This window comes from Malaclemys terrapin, chromosome 14 (genome assembly GCF_027887155.1).
Source record: "Malaclemys terrapin pileata isolate rMalTer1 chromosome 14, rMalTer1.hap1, whole genome shotgun sequence".
Taxonomy (NCBI): Eukaryota; Metazoa; Chordata; order Testudines; family Emydidae; genus Malaclemys; species Malaclemys terrapin.
The window spans coordinates 20,668,688-20,686,912 of NC_071518.1; the positions used below are offsets into that span (position 1 = coordinate 20,668,688).

Consider the following 18,225-nt stretch of genomic DNA (forward strand, 5'->3'; position numbering starts at 1 on the left):
GAGAGCAGAGAGAAGAATGAATGAACTTATGATATAATTCAGCAAGGTCCCAGGACTTCCTCCTCCAAAGGTAATCAGTGGAACTAGTAACAAAGACAAGAGGAGAGACAGTGAAAGCTGGAAACTGGTAAGGCAGACAGAGAAATGGGACAGACAGAAAGAAAAAGCTAAAGTTGGAAGAACAGGTACTGCTGAAGACACTTATCCAAGGATTTTTTGCCATGTAAATTTTGTGTATTATCAAGCTTCCACATTTTTTAAGCAGATGGCCCTGCATGTCTTTCATATAACATTCTATTACTTGTGCTCCTTAAGATTCTACAGTGTCTTTGGACTGTAGACACATATAGCCTAAAAAGAGACCTGAACACCTCACATTATACTAGAAATACAAAGTGCCTATTTCCTGATCTCGGGAACAAGATCCAGCAAACTTTTAAACCTAGAAGACTGCTACTATTTCACTAGATTTAACAAGGGGACTGAGTTGTGTTCAGGTGAAAAGAGTGGCTTTTGGAATAGAAATTATGTCACCCAGTGCAACCAACACACAATTTATGTCAATATAGTGCTGAGTTAATGTCCCACTCCCTTTTTTGGAAACTATACTGGGCTTCAGAAGGAGTAAGTATACATTGTACTCACTTGTTTCAAGATTATTGTGTACCTTCCCCTGCATTAACATTGGCCAAAGAGCAAGTGCAGGACTGATCACTTTCTCTGGAGAAGACTTCAGACTTAATGAGGACCATGGCTTTTGATTTTTGGCAGAATTAACTGTGTTTTCTTTAGTCATCACATAACAAGCAAAGTTCTTTGCAACGAGATCATCATTAACACATATCTACAAAACAACACATTTCCTATACATGAAGATAAAGTACAAAAAAAGTAATCAATTGAAAATTCACAATGTATATTTGGAATATAGTTGAAGATTTGCCTGCCATAGCATAGCCATGAAAATGAGCAAAGGTCTATTTGTGGACATTTTCAGCAGAATATCCTTTTAATAGCAAAAAAAAAAAGGGAAATTCATTTCTAGTAGTTAGTATGTTGGCACTTTAGAGTGCAGTTCTACTCTGAAAAGTGACTTTGCAAAAATAACATTATGGGGTTCATGCTTACTGTCACTTACTAAATTCTGCAGCAAATGTGCTCAGACAACATACAATGGTTTTCTTCTGTGAGCCCTGAAAGCTCATTCTGACTGGAAAGTCAAGCTGATTTCTTTCCTTCTCATACATCACTAATAGCAATGGCAGGCCAAACTATGTCTGTGCAACCCTGTTGTCTGTAAACGTCATTATCAGTGACAACCACAGCCTCCATTGGCTTCAATGATATTGCACAGGTAATAACTAGTTGGAAATTAGCAAGCAATTATTTGAAAGTGCACAAGAGGGAATGTAATCTAGCTCATTCATTCAGCTTTACCTTGGTAGCCAAAATAGTAAAAATATATTTTGGTCACTAATGTAAGCAAATATTATGATGAACACATGCAAGAACATGCAAACTAAGGAGAATCTGCCAAAGAGCCAATTCACCTCTCTTGTCACAGACGGTTACTGTTGCAAAGCAGTGGACTTAAGTTAAGCCACAAACTTGCAATAGCTATAACAGTTAGCAGTCTAAAATAAGTGAAAACAGACATCATGGAAAGTACTTAAGGCCAACATTTTCCAACATGGGTACCTAATTCAGATACTGACATTCATATTTAGACACCTAAACAGCAGCAGACTGATTCTCTCAGTTACTGACAACGCTCAATTCCCATTGAAGTGAATGAGAGAAGTATTCTCAGCTAGGTAAACTCTTTTCTGAGCATATGTTCTTTGTTGTTCTTGGGAATTTTTTTTTAAGAAGCTGGAGTTTCAGGTAATTTATTGAGTAGCACAATAGTAATGAACAGAATTTTGGATTCCTTCTAAATTGCTGTCCTTGAACAGCCAAATGTCCATATTAAGAAAATCAGAAAATCATGCACTCCCATTATAAATGACAAGCATGATTAAAAAAACAGCACTAAAGGCAGCACAAAAGGCACCTTAAAAAAAAAAAAGGTTAATTTCTAAAAAATGGGCAAACAGTCAGAGAGCCAAGGTTTTATTTTAGAAGAACCTGTTTGGCCTCCGAAAAAAGACATCACATCGAAACACTTTGTGTATATCAATCACACATTTACAATTTTCCCTCCTGCAGTCTGTTTCAGCAGTAGCCCCATGAACTATCAAGCCAGGTCAGAAACTATGCATTCTGATTCATAAAGAGGCAGATGCTCATTTGAACTATTATTTAAAAGTTAAGTATTCCCTTCCCCGTCCCACACACACAAAACCACAAAGAGGCTACATATTCAAAACTATTCCAAGCAAAACTATAAGTGTTTTTCTCCAGTGAACCATTTTTAGCATAACTGATAAACAAAATATTTCTTACAGTGCTGAAAAGTGCACTTCATTCACTCTCCTATAAACAAAAAATGGCTGAAGGATTTTTGCACTGGAACAAAGAATGAAAAACTTTTCAGGGAGCTATGAGCACCAGGGACTTACAATAAAAGCCCCATTAAATCCTTAATTTTAGCTTTTACAATAACTGACAGAAGTTAATATTACTGTAGCTCATCCAGAATTAAAAAAACTTGATTCTCAATAAATTGATCACATACTAATGTGACCACAGTGACTTGCAAAATACTGTATGAGCGTAGATCTGCAGGTGGACGGATTTGTAAGTGTAAGATACTTTACCTTTTCATCTTTTATTGTTACATAAAGATAAACATCAAAATTGTCATCTTCTATAGCACATAACTTTGCCTCAATCTGGGTGGTTCCTAAGTGTAATAAAACAGAACAGAAGCACCAAAACACAACATTAAAGGAGGAAAAATGTTTAATACCAACTAATTCCCCATCATAGATTTCTTGCAATGTTTTCATTGCTTCTTTCTACACTAGGATTAAAGCAATTTCATTAAGATGTATACATAGGCGTATTTAAAGACAAAGCACTGCCATATCGTAGCAGAGTCAAAAACTTCAACTGATACCTAACTGCAGCCATGTTTTTGCAATATATTAATTGATTTCATACTAGTTTTGTAAACTAAAACTAATTAGAAATATGTCCATGTATCCAAATAAGATAACTGATGGATCACAATCTGTACTATAAAGTTTAGAACAGATAAATTTTAGTCCCTCAAGGCAAATCTCAATGTAACCTTAAAAATGGAGTCACAGCTGACATCTCTATTATACGCACAACCATCTTCCCACAAGGATGCTGTTGCACGTAATTTACTTCCTTTCAGAGCCTGAATAACTTCAAAGTGGTCTTCGCCCAATACTGTATATCAACTGTAACTAATCCATGATTTATACTACGGCTGTCAAGCGATTACAAAAATTAATCGCACTGTTAAAGAATAGAATACCATTTATTTAAAAATTTTGAATGTTTTCTACATTTTCAAATATATTGATTTCAATTACAACAGAATACAAAGTGTACAGTGCTCACTTTATATTATTTTTATTACAAATATTTGCACAGTAAAAAACAAAATAAATAGTTTTTTCAATTCACCTAATACAAATAATGTAGTGCAATCTCTTTATCATGAAAGTTGCACTTACAAATGTAGAATTATGTACAAAACAACAACTGCACTCAAAAATAAAACAATGTAAAATTTTAGAGCCTGCATGTCCACACCATCCTACTTCTTTTTCAGCCAATCGCTCAGACAAACAAGTTTGTTTACATTTGCAGGAGATAATGCTGCCCCCTTCTTGTTTACAACGTTACCTGAAAGTGACACCAGGTGTTTGCATGGCACATCTGTAGTTGGCATTGCAAGATATTTACATGCCAGATGCGCTAAAGATTCACATGTCCCTTCATGCTTCAACCACCATTCCAAGCGACATGAAAGCATGAAGAGGCATATGAGGGAATGGTTTGATGGGATAACGTGATTTTAGTCAATTAATCAACAGCATGCCATCGCTGGTAAATAGTATCAATGGTCAATGAGGGTCTGGCTGGAGAATCTTGCCTGAATGCTCGGGGTTCTACTGATCACCATATTTGGGGTCGGGAAGGAATTTTCCTCCAGAGTAGATTGGCAGAGGCCCTGGTGGTTTTTCGCCTTCCTCCACAGCATGGGGCGGGGGTCGCTAGCTGGAGGATTCTCTGCGACTTGAAGTCCTTAATCACAAGATATGGGGACGTCAACAGCCGAGTCAAGGGAAAGGGGGTGGGTCAGCTTTTGTGGCCTGCATCATGCGGGAGGTCAGACTAGATGATCATACTGGTCCCTTCTGACCTTAAAGTCTATGAGTATGTTTAGCTTATCTGGCACATAAATTCCTTGCAATGCCAGCTACAAAAGTGCCATGTAAATGCCTGGTCTCACTTTCAGGTGACACTATAAATAAGAAGCAGGCAGCATTATCTCCTCTAAATGTAAACAAACTTGTTTGTCTTAGCGAACAAGAGGTAGGACTGAGTGGACTTGTAGGCGCTAAAGTTTTACATTGTTTTGGGGTTTTTTTTGAGTACAGTTACATAACAAAAAAAATCTACATTTGTAAGTTGCACTTTCATGATAAAGATATTGCATTATAGTACTTGTATGAGGTGAATTGAAAAACACTATTTCTTTATCATTTTTACAATGCAAATATTTGTAATAAATAATATTAATAATAACAATAAAGTGAGCACTTCACACTTTGTATTCTGTGTTGTAATTGAAATCAATATATATATTTGAAAATGTAGAAAAGCATCCAAAACTATTTAATAAATTTCAATTGGTATTCTACTGTTTAACAGCGCGATTAAACACTATTCATTTTTTTTTTGAGATTTTTTTTTGCGTTAATCGCGTGAGTTAAGTTAATCAACAGCCCTAATTTATACTAGTAGATATCAAAATCTCCACTTTTGAGTGTTTTAGGCATTTATTATTGCCTTCTTCTGGCACATCAATTACTAGGTTTGTAGTATTTCCAGTGACAGACTGGGGATACATCTGTGTCACACTGTGAACACCATTTTGGATTGTAACCTTCACTGCGACCTTCACTTTGCATTGTAATCTCCAAATTGGGTCATGACATGACACCAAGGTGGTGCAGAAAACCAGTCTAATCCTGACAAGGTCAGCCTAGTTTGGTCAACGTGTGCTCATGCTATGGTGTGGGACACCCTAGCAGAGGATTAACAAGAGAACCGTTAAGGGCCATCAACTCTCTCAACTACCAGCCTATCCATGAGTTCAATAAAAGGGCTACAGCTCCTCAGCCAGGAGCACATGGGCAAGTTTAAAAAGATGGCTGCATTGCTAAGAAATAGGACGCCCACCACCACATGCAAGCAGACCATACTATACAAAGGGAAGACCAATAGGGCTGCAAGGCCTAAGGACACAGACCAGACTTCAGGACTCTCAGTAGCGATGAGATGAGACTACGGGACAACATTCAGGACTGTCTTAATTTTCCAGAGATCTGTAACTCATGTGCTTTGTTAAGAGTAAAGTGTCTGTGTTAAGAACTTGCTTTGCTAAACTTGTGTTCCTTGCCTTCCTGTCACGTTGTCCCTGAAGGGATTAACTGAGAAACCAGAGCTTCCATAACCAGTTGGACTCTAGGGATATGTGCCTAAGTGTCTGGGGGCTCAGGAAGGTTGTGGCACTGGTTCTGGGGTCTAAGGCAGCCAGACTACGAGGTCCTACTTCACAAGAAGGGGGTTGAAATGGGCATCGCACCCAGAAGTATGCCTCAGGCCCCTAGAACTAGGAACAGCAACCAATCACTAACCAAACCCAGCAGAGCTTAGAAGCATGCAGGGCCCAGGATTTGGGTCCTTTTATAACAGACTGATGCCCAACTAGAGAGGCAGACTGGACAAGATTGTAACACTTCCTATAATAAGTTAACCAGCTGTTCATTTTGATTTCTCTGCATCTTTTCCACAACATTCTTGGTTGTAACTGTATTTTTCTTTACCTTTTAGAAGGTTTTGAAAGTACTGAATAGCAGCACTGTCCCATCTCTTTGCAGGTCTAGAAAGATATAAACAAGATCGATTATCTCACTGTAGCATAAAACAGATGATTTTTCACACATCGCTATTTTATATGATAGTACACTTGAATGAAATTATGAAAAATATTTTAACAGCTATATCAATAATAGAATACTACCAAGGATGGCAGTTGAAGCACAACCACTAGAAAAAAACAAAGAACAGATTAGATACAATATAATAGGAATACTTTAAGAAGTTTACTACACTGTGCATGAGTTCAGTCTAGTTGATCATAGCTACTTTTTCCAGCCCTGCCATCAAGAGGAATTGCACATTACTGATTTAGAATTGCTGAACACAATATGGTCCACTGATTGTATATTAGTAAAAGACAAAACACGTTGGTCTATACCCTCAAAGAAAGTGAAGGAACATTAGTCCCCAAAAAACAGAACAGGCAATTAAATGGTAAGAGCACATTAATTACTTTTAATAAAATAAACATGTGAAATAATGTTTAACAGGTATGACAAAAGTCTCCTACAGAGTCCACAATTTAATGCAACATGAAACCTTGTTAAAATATTTAAGGGTCCAAAAAAATAAAAAAGTACACCATTTAACAGCTCCTTATTTAAGTCGTGAATGCCTTATCACCTCCCACTTCCTATACAGATGGCCCATTATAACGATTATAACACCTGATACACATATAATGTAACTTAAGTTACATATATTCCCTCTTCCAAACCAAACAGAATACTACCAAAAAAATAAACAAACAAACAAACAAACCACTTGGGTCAGCCTTGTGTTAGTACTTTATACTGAGTTGGTTTCCTGCTGTTGATCATTTGCTAAGCAGGGACCTTAACCTGTGCTACTTCAGCCATTCAGAGCTTTGGGCACATGATCACGCCCCAGGCCACCAGGAACTGAGGTGTTTTTACTACTCAACCGCAAGCTCTCTCACAAAGGAATCCTATCCAGTCCTTTGCAACCGAAAAAAATAGCAGCCACTGCATGAGTGGTACAGATATATAGCAATGCCAAAATCCAATAGCAATCTCAAAGACCCTACTAAGGAGGAAAAAAAACCATCAAAAGGTGGATTATAAAAATTAATTTCTTCTTTTTTCGCAATTAAGCTGTGCATTTAACTAGAAAATGTATTTACTAATTTTGCTTATAGTACACTATATTTCTCTCAAGCCATACTTACACTATTTCTGAAGCGTCTTCACAGAAATCTATACGCAAAGTGACTGGCTTTGTGCAGTACAGTCTAAACTTTTTCGCTCTATATGGGAGTTGCATAAATGCTTCCACTGCAACCCGAATGCTTAACAGTGAAAAAAAGTTTTAAACATAATTAGATGTAGCAACCTGATACGAATCTCTATTCACTACATTCTAGGGCACACCAGCGCTCCCAGGTCCCACCCCACTGCAGTTGGCAACACAGTGTTAAGAAACCAATTGGCAGTTGAAAAAAGCAGGAAAGCTTGTTTTCTTCTTCCAGTTTAAGAATAATAACTGTGTGTGACAGGATAAGATCTTAGTTCTAAAATCTTGAAGGGACATAGTAACTAAAAATAATCAGTTCAGTTTACAAACCTACAAATAATACTTCCTTTGATTAATAAATAAGTTAAATTTAATTGCAAAATATGTTTTGGTAAGTATTTTTCCTTCTGTATCCAGCACATTTATGGTAGTTTTATTCATTAAAAAAAAATTAAATGTTTTTGTGCATTTTAATTGAATTTCCTTCCAAATAGAGCTTGACACACATCACAAATAAAAAAATTATCTAATAAATAGGAAATGCACCATTCACCATTTTCTAACAATATGAAATAAAAATTAAGAATCTGAATACATGTAAGTTAAGTTATATAATTGCTCAAATAAATGTGTATACATGTAGCGTAACCATCTAGTTAGGAAAAAGGAACACCAAATTCAGTATAAAGGCTATTATTTAGTTGCAAATCAATATGTTTTAATGGTTACCAAGCAATGAGACTCAGTTTTTCTTTAGGAAGTAACTCAAAAGTCCAAATGCAAAACATGGTTTAGATCAGGGGTGGGCAAACGTTTTGACCTGAGGGCCACATTGGGGTTGCAAAACTGGATGGAGGGCCGGGTAGGGAAGGGTGTGCCTCCCCAAACAGCCTTGCCCCCACCCCCATCCGCCCCCTCCCACTTCCCGCCCCCCCCTCAGAACCCCCAACCCATCCAACCCCCCCCCCGCTCCTTGTCCCCTAACTGCCCCCTCCCGAGACCCCCCACCCCTAACTGCCGCCTGGGACCCTACCCCCTATCCAACCCCCCCGCTCCCAGTCCCCTGACTGCCCCAACCCCATCCACACCCCCGCCCCCTGACAGGCCCCCTGGGACCCCACACCTATCCAACCCCCCTCTGTTCCCCATCCCCTGACCACCCTCCCCGCACCCCCAGAACCTCCACCCCATTCAACTGGCCCCTGCTCCCTGACTGCCCCCCAGGGCCCCCCACCTCTTATACAACCCCCCAGCCCTGGCCCACTTACCACTTAAGTCTGGCTGCCACGCCAGAGCCAGACACGCTGCCGCTCTGCTCAGCGGGAGCGCGCTGCTCTGCCACCCAGAGCACTGCCCATGCAGCGGTGTGGCTCTGCGGGGAAGGGGGGGCCAGCAGGAGAGGAGCCAGGGGCTAGCCTCCCTGGCCAGAAGCTCAGGGGCCGGGTAGGACGGTCCTGCAGGCCGCCGTAGTTTGCACATCTCCGGTTTAGATTGATGATTTAAATCAATCTTTCCTGCTTTTTTAAATTTAAATCATGATTAAAATCAGTGATTTCCGTTGCTTTGATTTAAGTCTACCCAATATGCCCCTATAGCAGGGATGGGCAAACTTTTTGGCCTGAGGGCAAAAAGGGTATGGAAATTGTATGGCGGGCCATGAATGCTCACGAAATTGGGGCTGGGGTGTGGGAGGGGGGGTGAGGGCTCCGGCTGAGGGTTAGGGCTCTGGGGTGGGGCCAGAAAATAGGAGTTCAGGGTGTGGGGGGGGAGGGCTCCAGGCTAGGGTGGGGGGCTGAGGGGTCCAGCTGGGGATGAGGGGTTTGGGGTGCAGGAGGGTGTTCTGGGCTGGGACCAAGAGGTTCGAGAGCGGGGGGGGGTCAGAGCTGGGGCGCAGGGGTTGGGACTCAGGGGTGCAGGCTCTGGGCAGCACTTATCTCAAGCAGCTCCCGGAAGCAGTGGCATGTCCCCACTCTGGCTCCTACGTGACGGCGTGGCCAGGCAGCTCTGCGTGCTGCCCCATCCGCAGGTGCCACCCCCTGCAGCTGCTGGAAACAGCATGTCCCCCCTCCGGCTCCTACGCAGAGGCACAGCCAAGCAACTGCACAATGCCCTGTCTGCAGGCAGGTTCCCGGACAATGGGAGTTGAGGGGGTGGCGCTTGGGGCGCGGGCAAGATTCGGAGCTCCCTGGCTGCCTCTACTCGTAGGTCCTGGAGGGGGGACATGCCACTGCTTCCAGGAGCTGTGCGGAGCCATGGCACGTGCAGAGTGGGGCAAGTCTCCAACCCCACTCCCCGGCTGGAGCAGGGCTAGCCCCAGACTCCACTCCCCGGTGGGACCTCGAGGGCTGGATTAAAATGTCTGACGGGCCAGATGTGGCCCATGGGCCATAGTGTGCCCACCCCTGAATGAACAAGTCATTGAACTGAACTAGTTGAACAAACTGAAATTAAGAAAATATTCTCTCTGCACCTGCATAAGTATCTGCTGTCAAAAGCTGGTTTAACACTTAGCAAACCCCATTTCCAGGGGCTTAGTCAGTGACTTCTACCATTTCAGTTGACTTTCCTTAAAACTTGGCAGTAAATATGTAGTGCTTAATATTATTTTTATTATTTAAATGATTGTAATAGGTTATGGTAAGTTTACATCTTCATATAGGTTGTCAATTTCAAATTTAGTTTTAAATAAGTTTTTTTAAAATAAACCAGTTTTCTAATTTAAATTTAAAAAAATTTTTTTTTTTTTTTTAAACTTTGATTTTTTTAAACTTTGATTTTATGCAACCTTTCTAGGAGACACATTGCCATTGACTAACTGGGCAATCTTGTTTTATTTTTCTCTCCAATAGAAAGTTGAATATGTGAAAGCCAGTTACTGCTAGCTCCACCAGCCATAAGCAAAGAACAGATTTAAGGAAAGTAGCTGTACCCTAGTTCCACCTCCACCCAACCAATCCAAAGACATTGAACAGCCCTCCCCCTCACCAAAAAAACCCAGTTTTAATACTTCCTCCAGTTTCTGAGGCCAAAGGGAGCATGCTGCAAAGATGTTGCTCGCTTCCTTGGTATTTGGAGGCCTTTTGGCCCAGTTTGATCCCTTCTGCACCAAAGAAAGTTCTTTTTGTGAATACTGGTGCATTTTTTAGGCTATGTCTACACGCCACATCACTGGCAGTGCATAGGATATGCGTCGCCACACACTGCAATGAAAAGCAAGCTGCATCCACACTGCAGTGTCTAGCGTGTGTACATCAGTGAAAGGCTCTGGCAACTCCCTTGCATTTCACTGCAATGAGGAAAGGCTCTAGCCTGAGGGCATGGGAGGGGCTGGCAGCTGCTGGTGGAGCGTTTCCTGACTGCCCAAGTCTTTCACTGCATGAGGAAAGGCTCTGGCCAGGTGAAAGGGGCAGTGGGGAAAGGCTCCAGCCTGCTGCCAGTCTTTCCCAGTGGCAGGGAAAGGCTCTGGTAGCTCCCTGTGGAAGGAAAAGACTTTCAGTGGGACGCTACCCTGCTAAAAATAGTAATGTAGACGGGGGAGGCACTGTTTGAGTGTGTAGAGAGCCCTGTAGGGTACATATTCTAAGGGTTAAAACAGGTCTTTACTCACCTCAGCAGTGCCTCACCATCTACACTGCTATTTATACCTATGCTCCAGGGTCATGCAGAGTATGTACTCAACACAGTGCCGTAAGGAGCGTACAGTGTAGACATACCCCTAGAGCAACAGTTCTCAAATTTTAGCAACCCGAGGACCCCCATTTTGATTTACATTTTTTCATGGACCCCCAAACTCCCCCGCTCAGGCCCAGGCCACGCCCCACTCCACCCCTTCCCCCAAGGCCCCACCTCTTTCCGCCCCCAAACACACCCCGTCCCCACTCCTCTCCCTCCCTCCGAACTGTTCCGCGGTGTGCAGGAGGCACTGGGAGGGAGGGGGAGGAGTTGATCCGCAGGGCCGGCAGCCCCAGACATGATTCCGCCCCCTCCCCAGAGCGTGCCCCATTCCCACTCCTATCCCTCCCTCCCAGAGCCTCTTGCACGCTGCTAAACAGCTGTTCCCCGGCATGCAGGAGGTGCTGGGAGGGAGGGGGAGAAACTGATCAGTCGGGTCAGCGAACCCCTTGCAGTACCCTCACAGACCCCAGTTTGACAAACGCTGCCCTAGAGGTATCTAGCCCCTGTAGTGACAAATGTAGCACTTGATACTGCAAATAATGTCAGGTAGTGCTTAATACTGAGAATGATCCCATTATATGCCTAGTAGTGTTTGCAGGACCTGACTCACAGTCTTCACAATTTAAACTACCATGGGTCTCTAGTTTTAGTCAATATAAATCAAGATTAAAAATATTCAAGTGCATGAATTTGAAAAAAGCCTTCAGCAATAACTTCATAAATCACAATAATACATACTCTTTTGTTTTAACAGGAGTATACTTGGCGTAATCCACAAGGAAACACTCTGCCAGGTAATGATCAGCACAGAACAGGATTGACTTAACAACTGCTCTACACCAGCATTTCAGTTCCTGACAAAAAACCACACAAACCTGGGGAAATAAAAGATACTTATATTTCTGTACATGGACCTAGATTTGTACAAGTTATATATTCACTTCTTGAATACAGAAATAGCTACAGCACAAAGTCATTTATAAAGAGAAGAAAATAATTTTATTTCCAGTGATGTCTTCAAAAAAAGTATTTTGCAGCTTATGTAATTAAATATTATTTCTACAAATGTATAAAATATGTACAGTAAAAGCTGTATTATCTGACACTTTGCCAACCGGAAAGCTCTAAAACCTAGCATTTCAGGAGGGGATGCTCTGGCTCTGGGAGGAAGTTTGGGTGCGAGAGGGAGCTCAGGGCAGGGAGTTGGGATATGGGAGGGGGCTCGTGGTGCCGGATCTGGGCAGTGCTCACCTTGGGCAGCTCCCCGCAAGTGGCAACATGTCCCTGCTGCTCCTAAATGGAGGAACAGCCACGGGGGCTCCGTGCGCTGCTCCTGCCCCGAGCACTGGCTCTGCAGCTCCCATTGGCTGCAGTCACCAGCCAACGGGAGCTGTGGGGGCAGCGCCTGCAGGCGGAGGCAGTGCACAGAGCCGCCTGGCCGTGCTTCTGCCTAGGGGCATCATGGACATGTCACTGCTTGCGAGGAGCCTCCCGAGGTGAGCGCTACCCAGATCCGGTACTCTGAAACCGCTCCCATGCCCCAACTCTCACCCTCTTAGTTGACCGGAATTTTTGACTTACTGGCACCCCCCATTCTGCCAACATGCCAGATAAAGCTTTTGCTGTATATGTGCTCATCCTCCAACTTAAATTACACAACAAAATATTAAAAAGGACTGCCCAAACATCCAAAATACCTCTAAACCCACACCACACACTTTTCTCAAAAGCCCAAGGAAAAGATACTGTAGTTACATTTTAATGTACTGCAATGGAAATACTTTCAAGATAAGAAATACTTATAAGCTATGATTCTAATATATAAACCTCTAACAAACCAATAAAATACCAGTATTTTCTACTTCCCTTACAATCTTTATGTAGCAAAATGACTGAAAATGTTACCTGCCCTTCTTCTAATGTTAATGGCTTTACTTCCTCCACATCTCTGTTATAGAACTGATTCATTTCAGCATGTAGTTTTTTATATTCCATTTCACTGTCTACAAAAGTCCTGCATCCTTTTACAATGACCCAAAAGCACCCTGGGTCTTCAATCTAATCAAAAGGTGAAGCATAATTAAAACCACAAAAAAAAGATGACAAGAACAATGAACAATATCAGGTGCTGAGATAAAAAAAAAAAAAAAAAAAAAAATCACACCAACCTAAAAGCCACATATTTCCAAGAACGTCTTAGCAACATACATACACAAACTTTCAATGACAAAATGGTCACTAATGTTCAAATCACATAACTGGCACTGTAACATGAAAAAAGTTTAAAAAGTCAGAGCTTCTAGTGGCTTAAAAAGGTAAGAAATCTTCTGACATTTACACTTTGTCAGGTGAATGGAAGGGCTTCTGTAAAAAATAATTAGGATAATCTGTTTAACATTTCAAACAACAGCATTTACACATTTCAAGTATTACATACAATACTCTATACTCTTAGCATAACAATGTCCAATTCACCAGCTGTGTTGCCAGGACCAATTTTGCCTGTCTTTAAAAAGGCTCATTCTAGGGCCTCCAATCCAGAAGCATATTGAAAATACCTGGTCTTTCATCCACACTCTGGTCTTGGGGATCTGGAGCACAGCTTCTTTGGAACATGTTTTCACCTCTCCACAGTGCTTTGGGCCCAAGCACTGACGTTCAGGTTTTTCCAAAGTCCACCTCCAAGGCAAATTGGCTTCCCCAATTTTTTTAACCCATAATTTTCCACAGTTTTGGATGAACTCAATAGCTTAAGAAATGCTGGTAACTTCCAAAGCTGTAATACACTCAACTTCATGTTTCCTTAACATAGTTAACCCAAGATCTGTTAACAGACCTTTAATTAAAATAATCCATTCCTTCTCTGTGGCATATGTTTACCAAAAATAATTTCTCTGAAGGAAGCCAAGACGGTTGAATATGAAGAGTTCTAAACCTAAGAAATATTTTTTCCCTCTGCCTACTGCTTTCACATCCAACATCTTCAAAATAAGACACTTTGAGCAGTGAGTAAAAAAAAAAAAATCCCGGGAAGATTATTGGACCGTTTAAACTGTACACAGATACACAAAAATTGGGGGTCAAGAAAGGTTACTGACACACCATATTTTGTAAAACATTCCTGTCAAATCCCATGGGATCATAAGTATGTCTATTTTATAGTGGTTAGAAAATACGGAGATACAGGACCAAAGGATTCACTCAGCATGTTTCCTCATAAAATTACCTTTATCTGACCATTATGTGGCATCTCTTATGGAGTGAGCAGTTTACAGGAATGCTTTATAAGCTTCCTCAAAAGATTTAGGCGTTGTGATGGTTAATCAGCTGAATGTGAACTCTCAGTGCAACACTATGGCCAAGACGACTAATGTGATCCCAGCATGCATAAACAGAGGAAATCTCAAGCAGGAGTAGAGATGTTATTTTATCTCTATATTTAGTACTCGTGCCACCGCGGCTGGAATACTGGTACTGGAGTACTGGTGCCCACAATTCAAGATGGATGTTGAAAAATTAGAGAAAGTTCAGAGAAGAGTCACAAGAATGATTACAAGATTAGAAAATCTGCTTTATAGTGACAGATTGAGCTCCTTGAGTCTGTTTACCTTAATGAAGACAAGGTGAAGGGGTGACTGATTACAATCTATAAATTGCTATATAGGGAACAAATATTTAATAATTGGCTCTTTACTCTAGGAAAGAAAGGTGTAACACAATCTAATGTCCGGAAGTTGAAGCTAGACAAACTCAGACAGGAAATACGGTGTAAATTTTTAACAGTGACAGTAATTAACCTTTGGAACAAATTATCAAAGGTCACAGTGGATTCTCCATCACTGACAATTTTAAAATCAAGACGAGATGTTATTCTAAAAGATATTGGCTAGGAATTATTTTTAGAATTTTCTATGGCCTGGGAAATTAGAATTTAAGCCTGTTTTCTGCATTTATAAAACATAAGCTTTCTTTCTGCATGATCATGCAGAGACAATTCTAATAAAGACACAAGGCCAGATGATAAATATGAGTCAAGTCCCTTTTACACTGTTTCTTGCCTCCCTCATGAGCATGAAGATTTATCCTGCTCCTGCAGCTAGAAAAGCAAGCTTAACTGTTCTGCCCTTCTATGCAGGACTGAGGGGGGAGAGGGATAGCTCAGTGGTTTGAGCATTGGCCTGCTAAACCCAGGGTTGTGAGTTCAATCCTTGAGGGGGCCACTTAGGGATCTGGGGCAAAATCAGTACTTGGTCCTGCTAGTGAAGGCAGGGGGCTTGACTCAATGACCTTTCAAGGTCCCTTCCAGTTCTAGGAGATATCCTATCTCCATTAAATTTATTTATTTAAGCATGGTAGAATAACTGGAACATCTTTTTCTGTGCTTGCTTCTCTTTTCTTTATCCATCTTTCCACTGGGAGCAAAGATAGGCAGAAGTGTTGCCTATGCTCTGCCTGTTTCCAGAGAAGGCTAATTAAGTTAAAAGGTTCAACTAAATAAGGGATCAAAGGTCCCAGCCCAGCAGTAAATTCTCATTTACCACCAAGAAGGGTACAAGCAAGATAAAAGAAACCCACTGAAATTTGTTGGCCATCAAGCAGAGAAATACTTGGTAAACACCAGGGATGGTCTGGCTGAGAAAGTAGGATGGGAACAGTGTTTGCTGACTGCACTGCAGGAGGAAGTTAACACCATGTACGTGGGGAGGGATGAGGAAAGGACTACTAACAGTGAAGAAAAAGGACAGTTGTCTCTAGTGAGGGAGCACAGGATGGATTTTTAACAGAGTATTTACAATAAAAGGAAACGTTAGTTTTAGTTCACTATTGTACATTTAAAATATTTAGAAAATGTACATCATATTGATGCTGGGCATAAGAAAATCCTATATTGTCAGTTTAATTATTTTTAAATGACGTAAGTTAAATCACAAGAATATTATTGAGTTCTGTTAAAAACTGTCTAGGTAGTGACCAAAGATTTGGAGCTGGAGACTAAAATTTTGGGTTTAGAAGCAACTATCTTCCAACACAAAAAAATTAGCCTTGAGTCCTGGGAGTAAGGACACATTTCATAGTTTCACAACAGACAACATTCTCCAACCATCTCCTACATACAGGGTATACCTAGAACACATCACACCTGCCCTTCCTTGAATCAAACCACAATTAGTGTTAGTTCCCTCCTCAGCTCAAGAATAATTTATGGAGAATCCTAATTACTACATTTTGGGGATGAAACAAAAAGAGCAGGCAATTGGAACTGAGCTCTTCAAGTGGAAATGTTCAGTTTTGTCAGAACCACAAAATTTCTGTCCACTTTTTCCTTCTATCCTTTGTTTTCTTTCTGTATTCATAGTTCGATTTTTCTGGTATTCAGAAGTTCCCACTTAAAGCAGCCTTACCAAATTATATTAACCTAGGTGGAGAATCACTGAGGTAAAGTGGGGTGGTAAACCTTTGTAAATTTTTTGAAAGTACTCTAAACCATGCATAAAGACAAACAATCAGTTTATAATATTATGGGCCTCACTTACACAGGGAGCAGGAAATGTCATGAGTGCCTATTCTTAGAGTTTCCACCACGAGAGGTTGCCTTTTCCCACCCTGGGGCACAGGCAGTGGATTCAATAATTAACGCATACAGATCTTCTGAAATCTGCATAGATCACAAGTAACCTGTGGAATTCCAGCACCTCCGTAATAATTCCCACTTCCCATCATCTTCATAGTAGCCATGCTCCCGCAGAAGTATGCTCTGATCTTTACAAAACTTAGATTTATTTTAAAACAAAATCAATATACCTTCAATATCAAGACTTCAATCATTTTCATCTATTGAAGTCCTCTTCTGAAATGAGACATAAAAGTGTTTAGCTATCAATTTTATAGAAATCTTATAAATGTTGAAGCTAAAATTGCAGTGATACTAACCATATCTAAAAAGCCTACAGATTTAAAAAAGACTCACTTAATTGACTGTATTTTTAAAGATATCTATCTAGCTATTATATTTGCAAATACAGCCTTCACTAAGTAAACCATTTTTTCTTAATGAGACTTAATTTGAAGCCTAATTGAGATTAACTACCCAACACATAACCACATTCATATAAAATATCTGTTTAGTGCAGTTGGAATATCTGGAATACATAACTTATTTTGATCACATATCTTACACTTCTATATCAAAACTCCAGAGGAAAACTCTGCCTAAACACAGGGCAGTTGCAGATGAGTTAACTGATCATGGGACTAGGCAAGAAGCCATCTGGGGTGAAATACTGTCCTCACTGAAGTAAATGGTACATTCCCATTTGACCTTAACAGGATCCAGGAGTGAAAACCTGACTGCATTCCTATTGCCTGCATTATGCAGGAAGTCAGACTAGATGGTCATAATGATCCCTTTTGGCCTTGAAAGTCTCTCTGCAAACTTGGACAAGTCATTTATATTCTGATTTTCAGAAGTGCAAAGCAGAGCACACACAGCTCCCACTCACTTAATGGGAGCTGTAGATGCTCAGTACCTCTGGGGGGGGGGAAAATCACACCATCACCCTTTTTTCAAGTTACCTATCTGTAAAAAGTGATGTTTCCTCCACTTTGTAAATCATTTTGAGATCAATGGGTGAAAAAATAGATTACATATGGTGAACAACAAGATAATTAAGCTTTAACTGTTTGTATTCAGTTTTAATGTATACTTTAAAGTCCTATCAGGGGGTTAAATTATGCACAGGAATGAAATAACACATTTTTCCATCCTGTATTTTTCACCCCTACCTCACCCCAAAACTTCTATTTTTTCAGTGAACAGTTGCTCATGCTAGATATTCAAACAAAAATGTGTACTGTATCTGCACTAGTAAAGTTAGCAAATTACTAGCGCTGAATTTTCCAAAAATCTTGCAAGAAATTTAAGTATTATAGTAGAGTTAGTATTTGTGTTTATGAAGATATATTTTTACTCACTTTTTCTCTTAATGAACAGATCTCTGAAACAACAAAAGAGTTCAGTTAATAGCCTTTCCTAGAAACAGAAATTTGGGGCAAAATGGTCAAGTGGTCAGAGCTCAGTCACATGATCCAGTGACTGACACACTGAACTACAGTTCTCACTCCAGTCTTAAAAAGGAAAAAAAGCTCCCTTAGTGAAGATTCATAGATATAAAAGAATGAAAAAAGGATATAAACCAACAAGAAAGATCC

At 40.6% G+C, this 18,225-nt stretch overlaps 1 protein-coding gene across 1 annotated transcript in view; it reads right to left on the reverse strand.

The window, feature by feature from the left end:
- TDRD12 (tudor domain containing 12) overlaps positions 1 to 16,842 on the reverse strand; it is a 139,085-nt gene extending 122,243 nt beyond the window's left edge. The window contains exons 1-7 of the mRNA XM_054048563.1: positions 16,819 to 16,842; positions 12,922 to 13,074; positions 11,755 to 11,891; positions 7,277 to 7,396; positions 6,033 to 6,088; positions 2,760 to 2,845; positions 646 to 844 (exon numbers count right to left, since the gene is read on the reverse strand). Of these exons, the coding sequence (XP_053904538.1) occupies positions 646 to 844; positions 2,760 to 2,845; positions 6,033 to 6,088; positions 7,277 to 7,396; positions 11,755 to 11,891; positions 12,922 to 13,074; positions 16,819 to 16,842 (775 nt within the window). The remainder of the gene's footprint in view (positions 1 to 645; positions 845 to 2,759; positions 2,846 to 6,032; positions 6,089 to 7,276; positions 7,397 to 11,754; positions 11,892 to 12,921; positions 13,075 to 16,818) is intronic.
- Between the last annotated feature and the right edge of the window lie 1,383 nt (positions 16,843 to 18,225).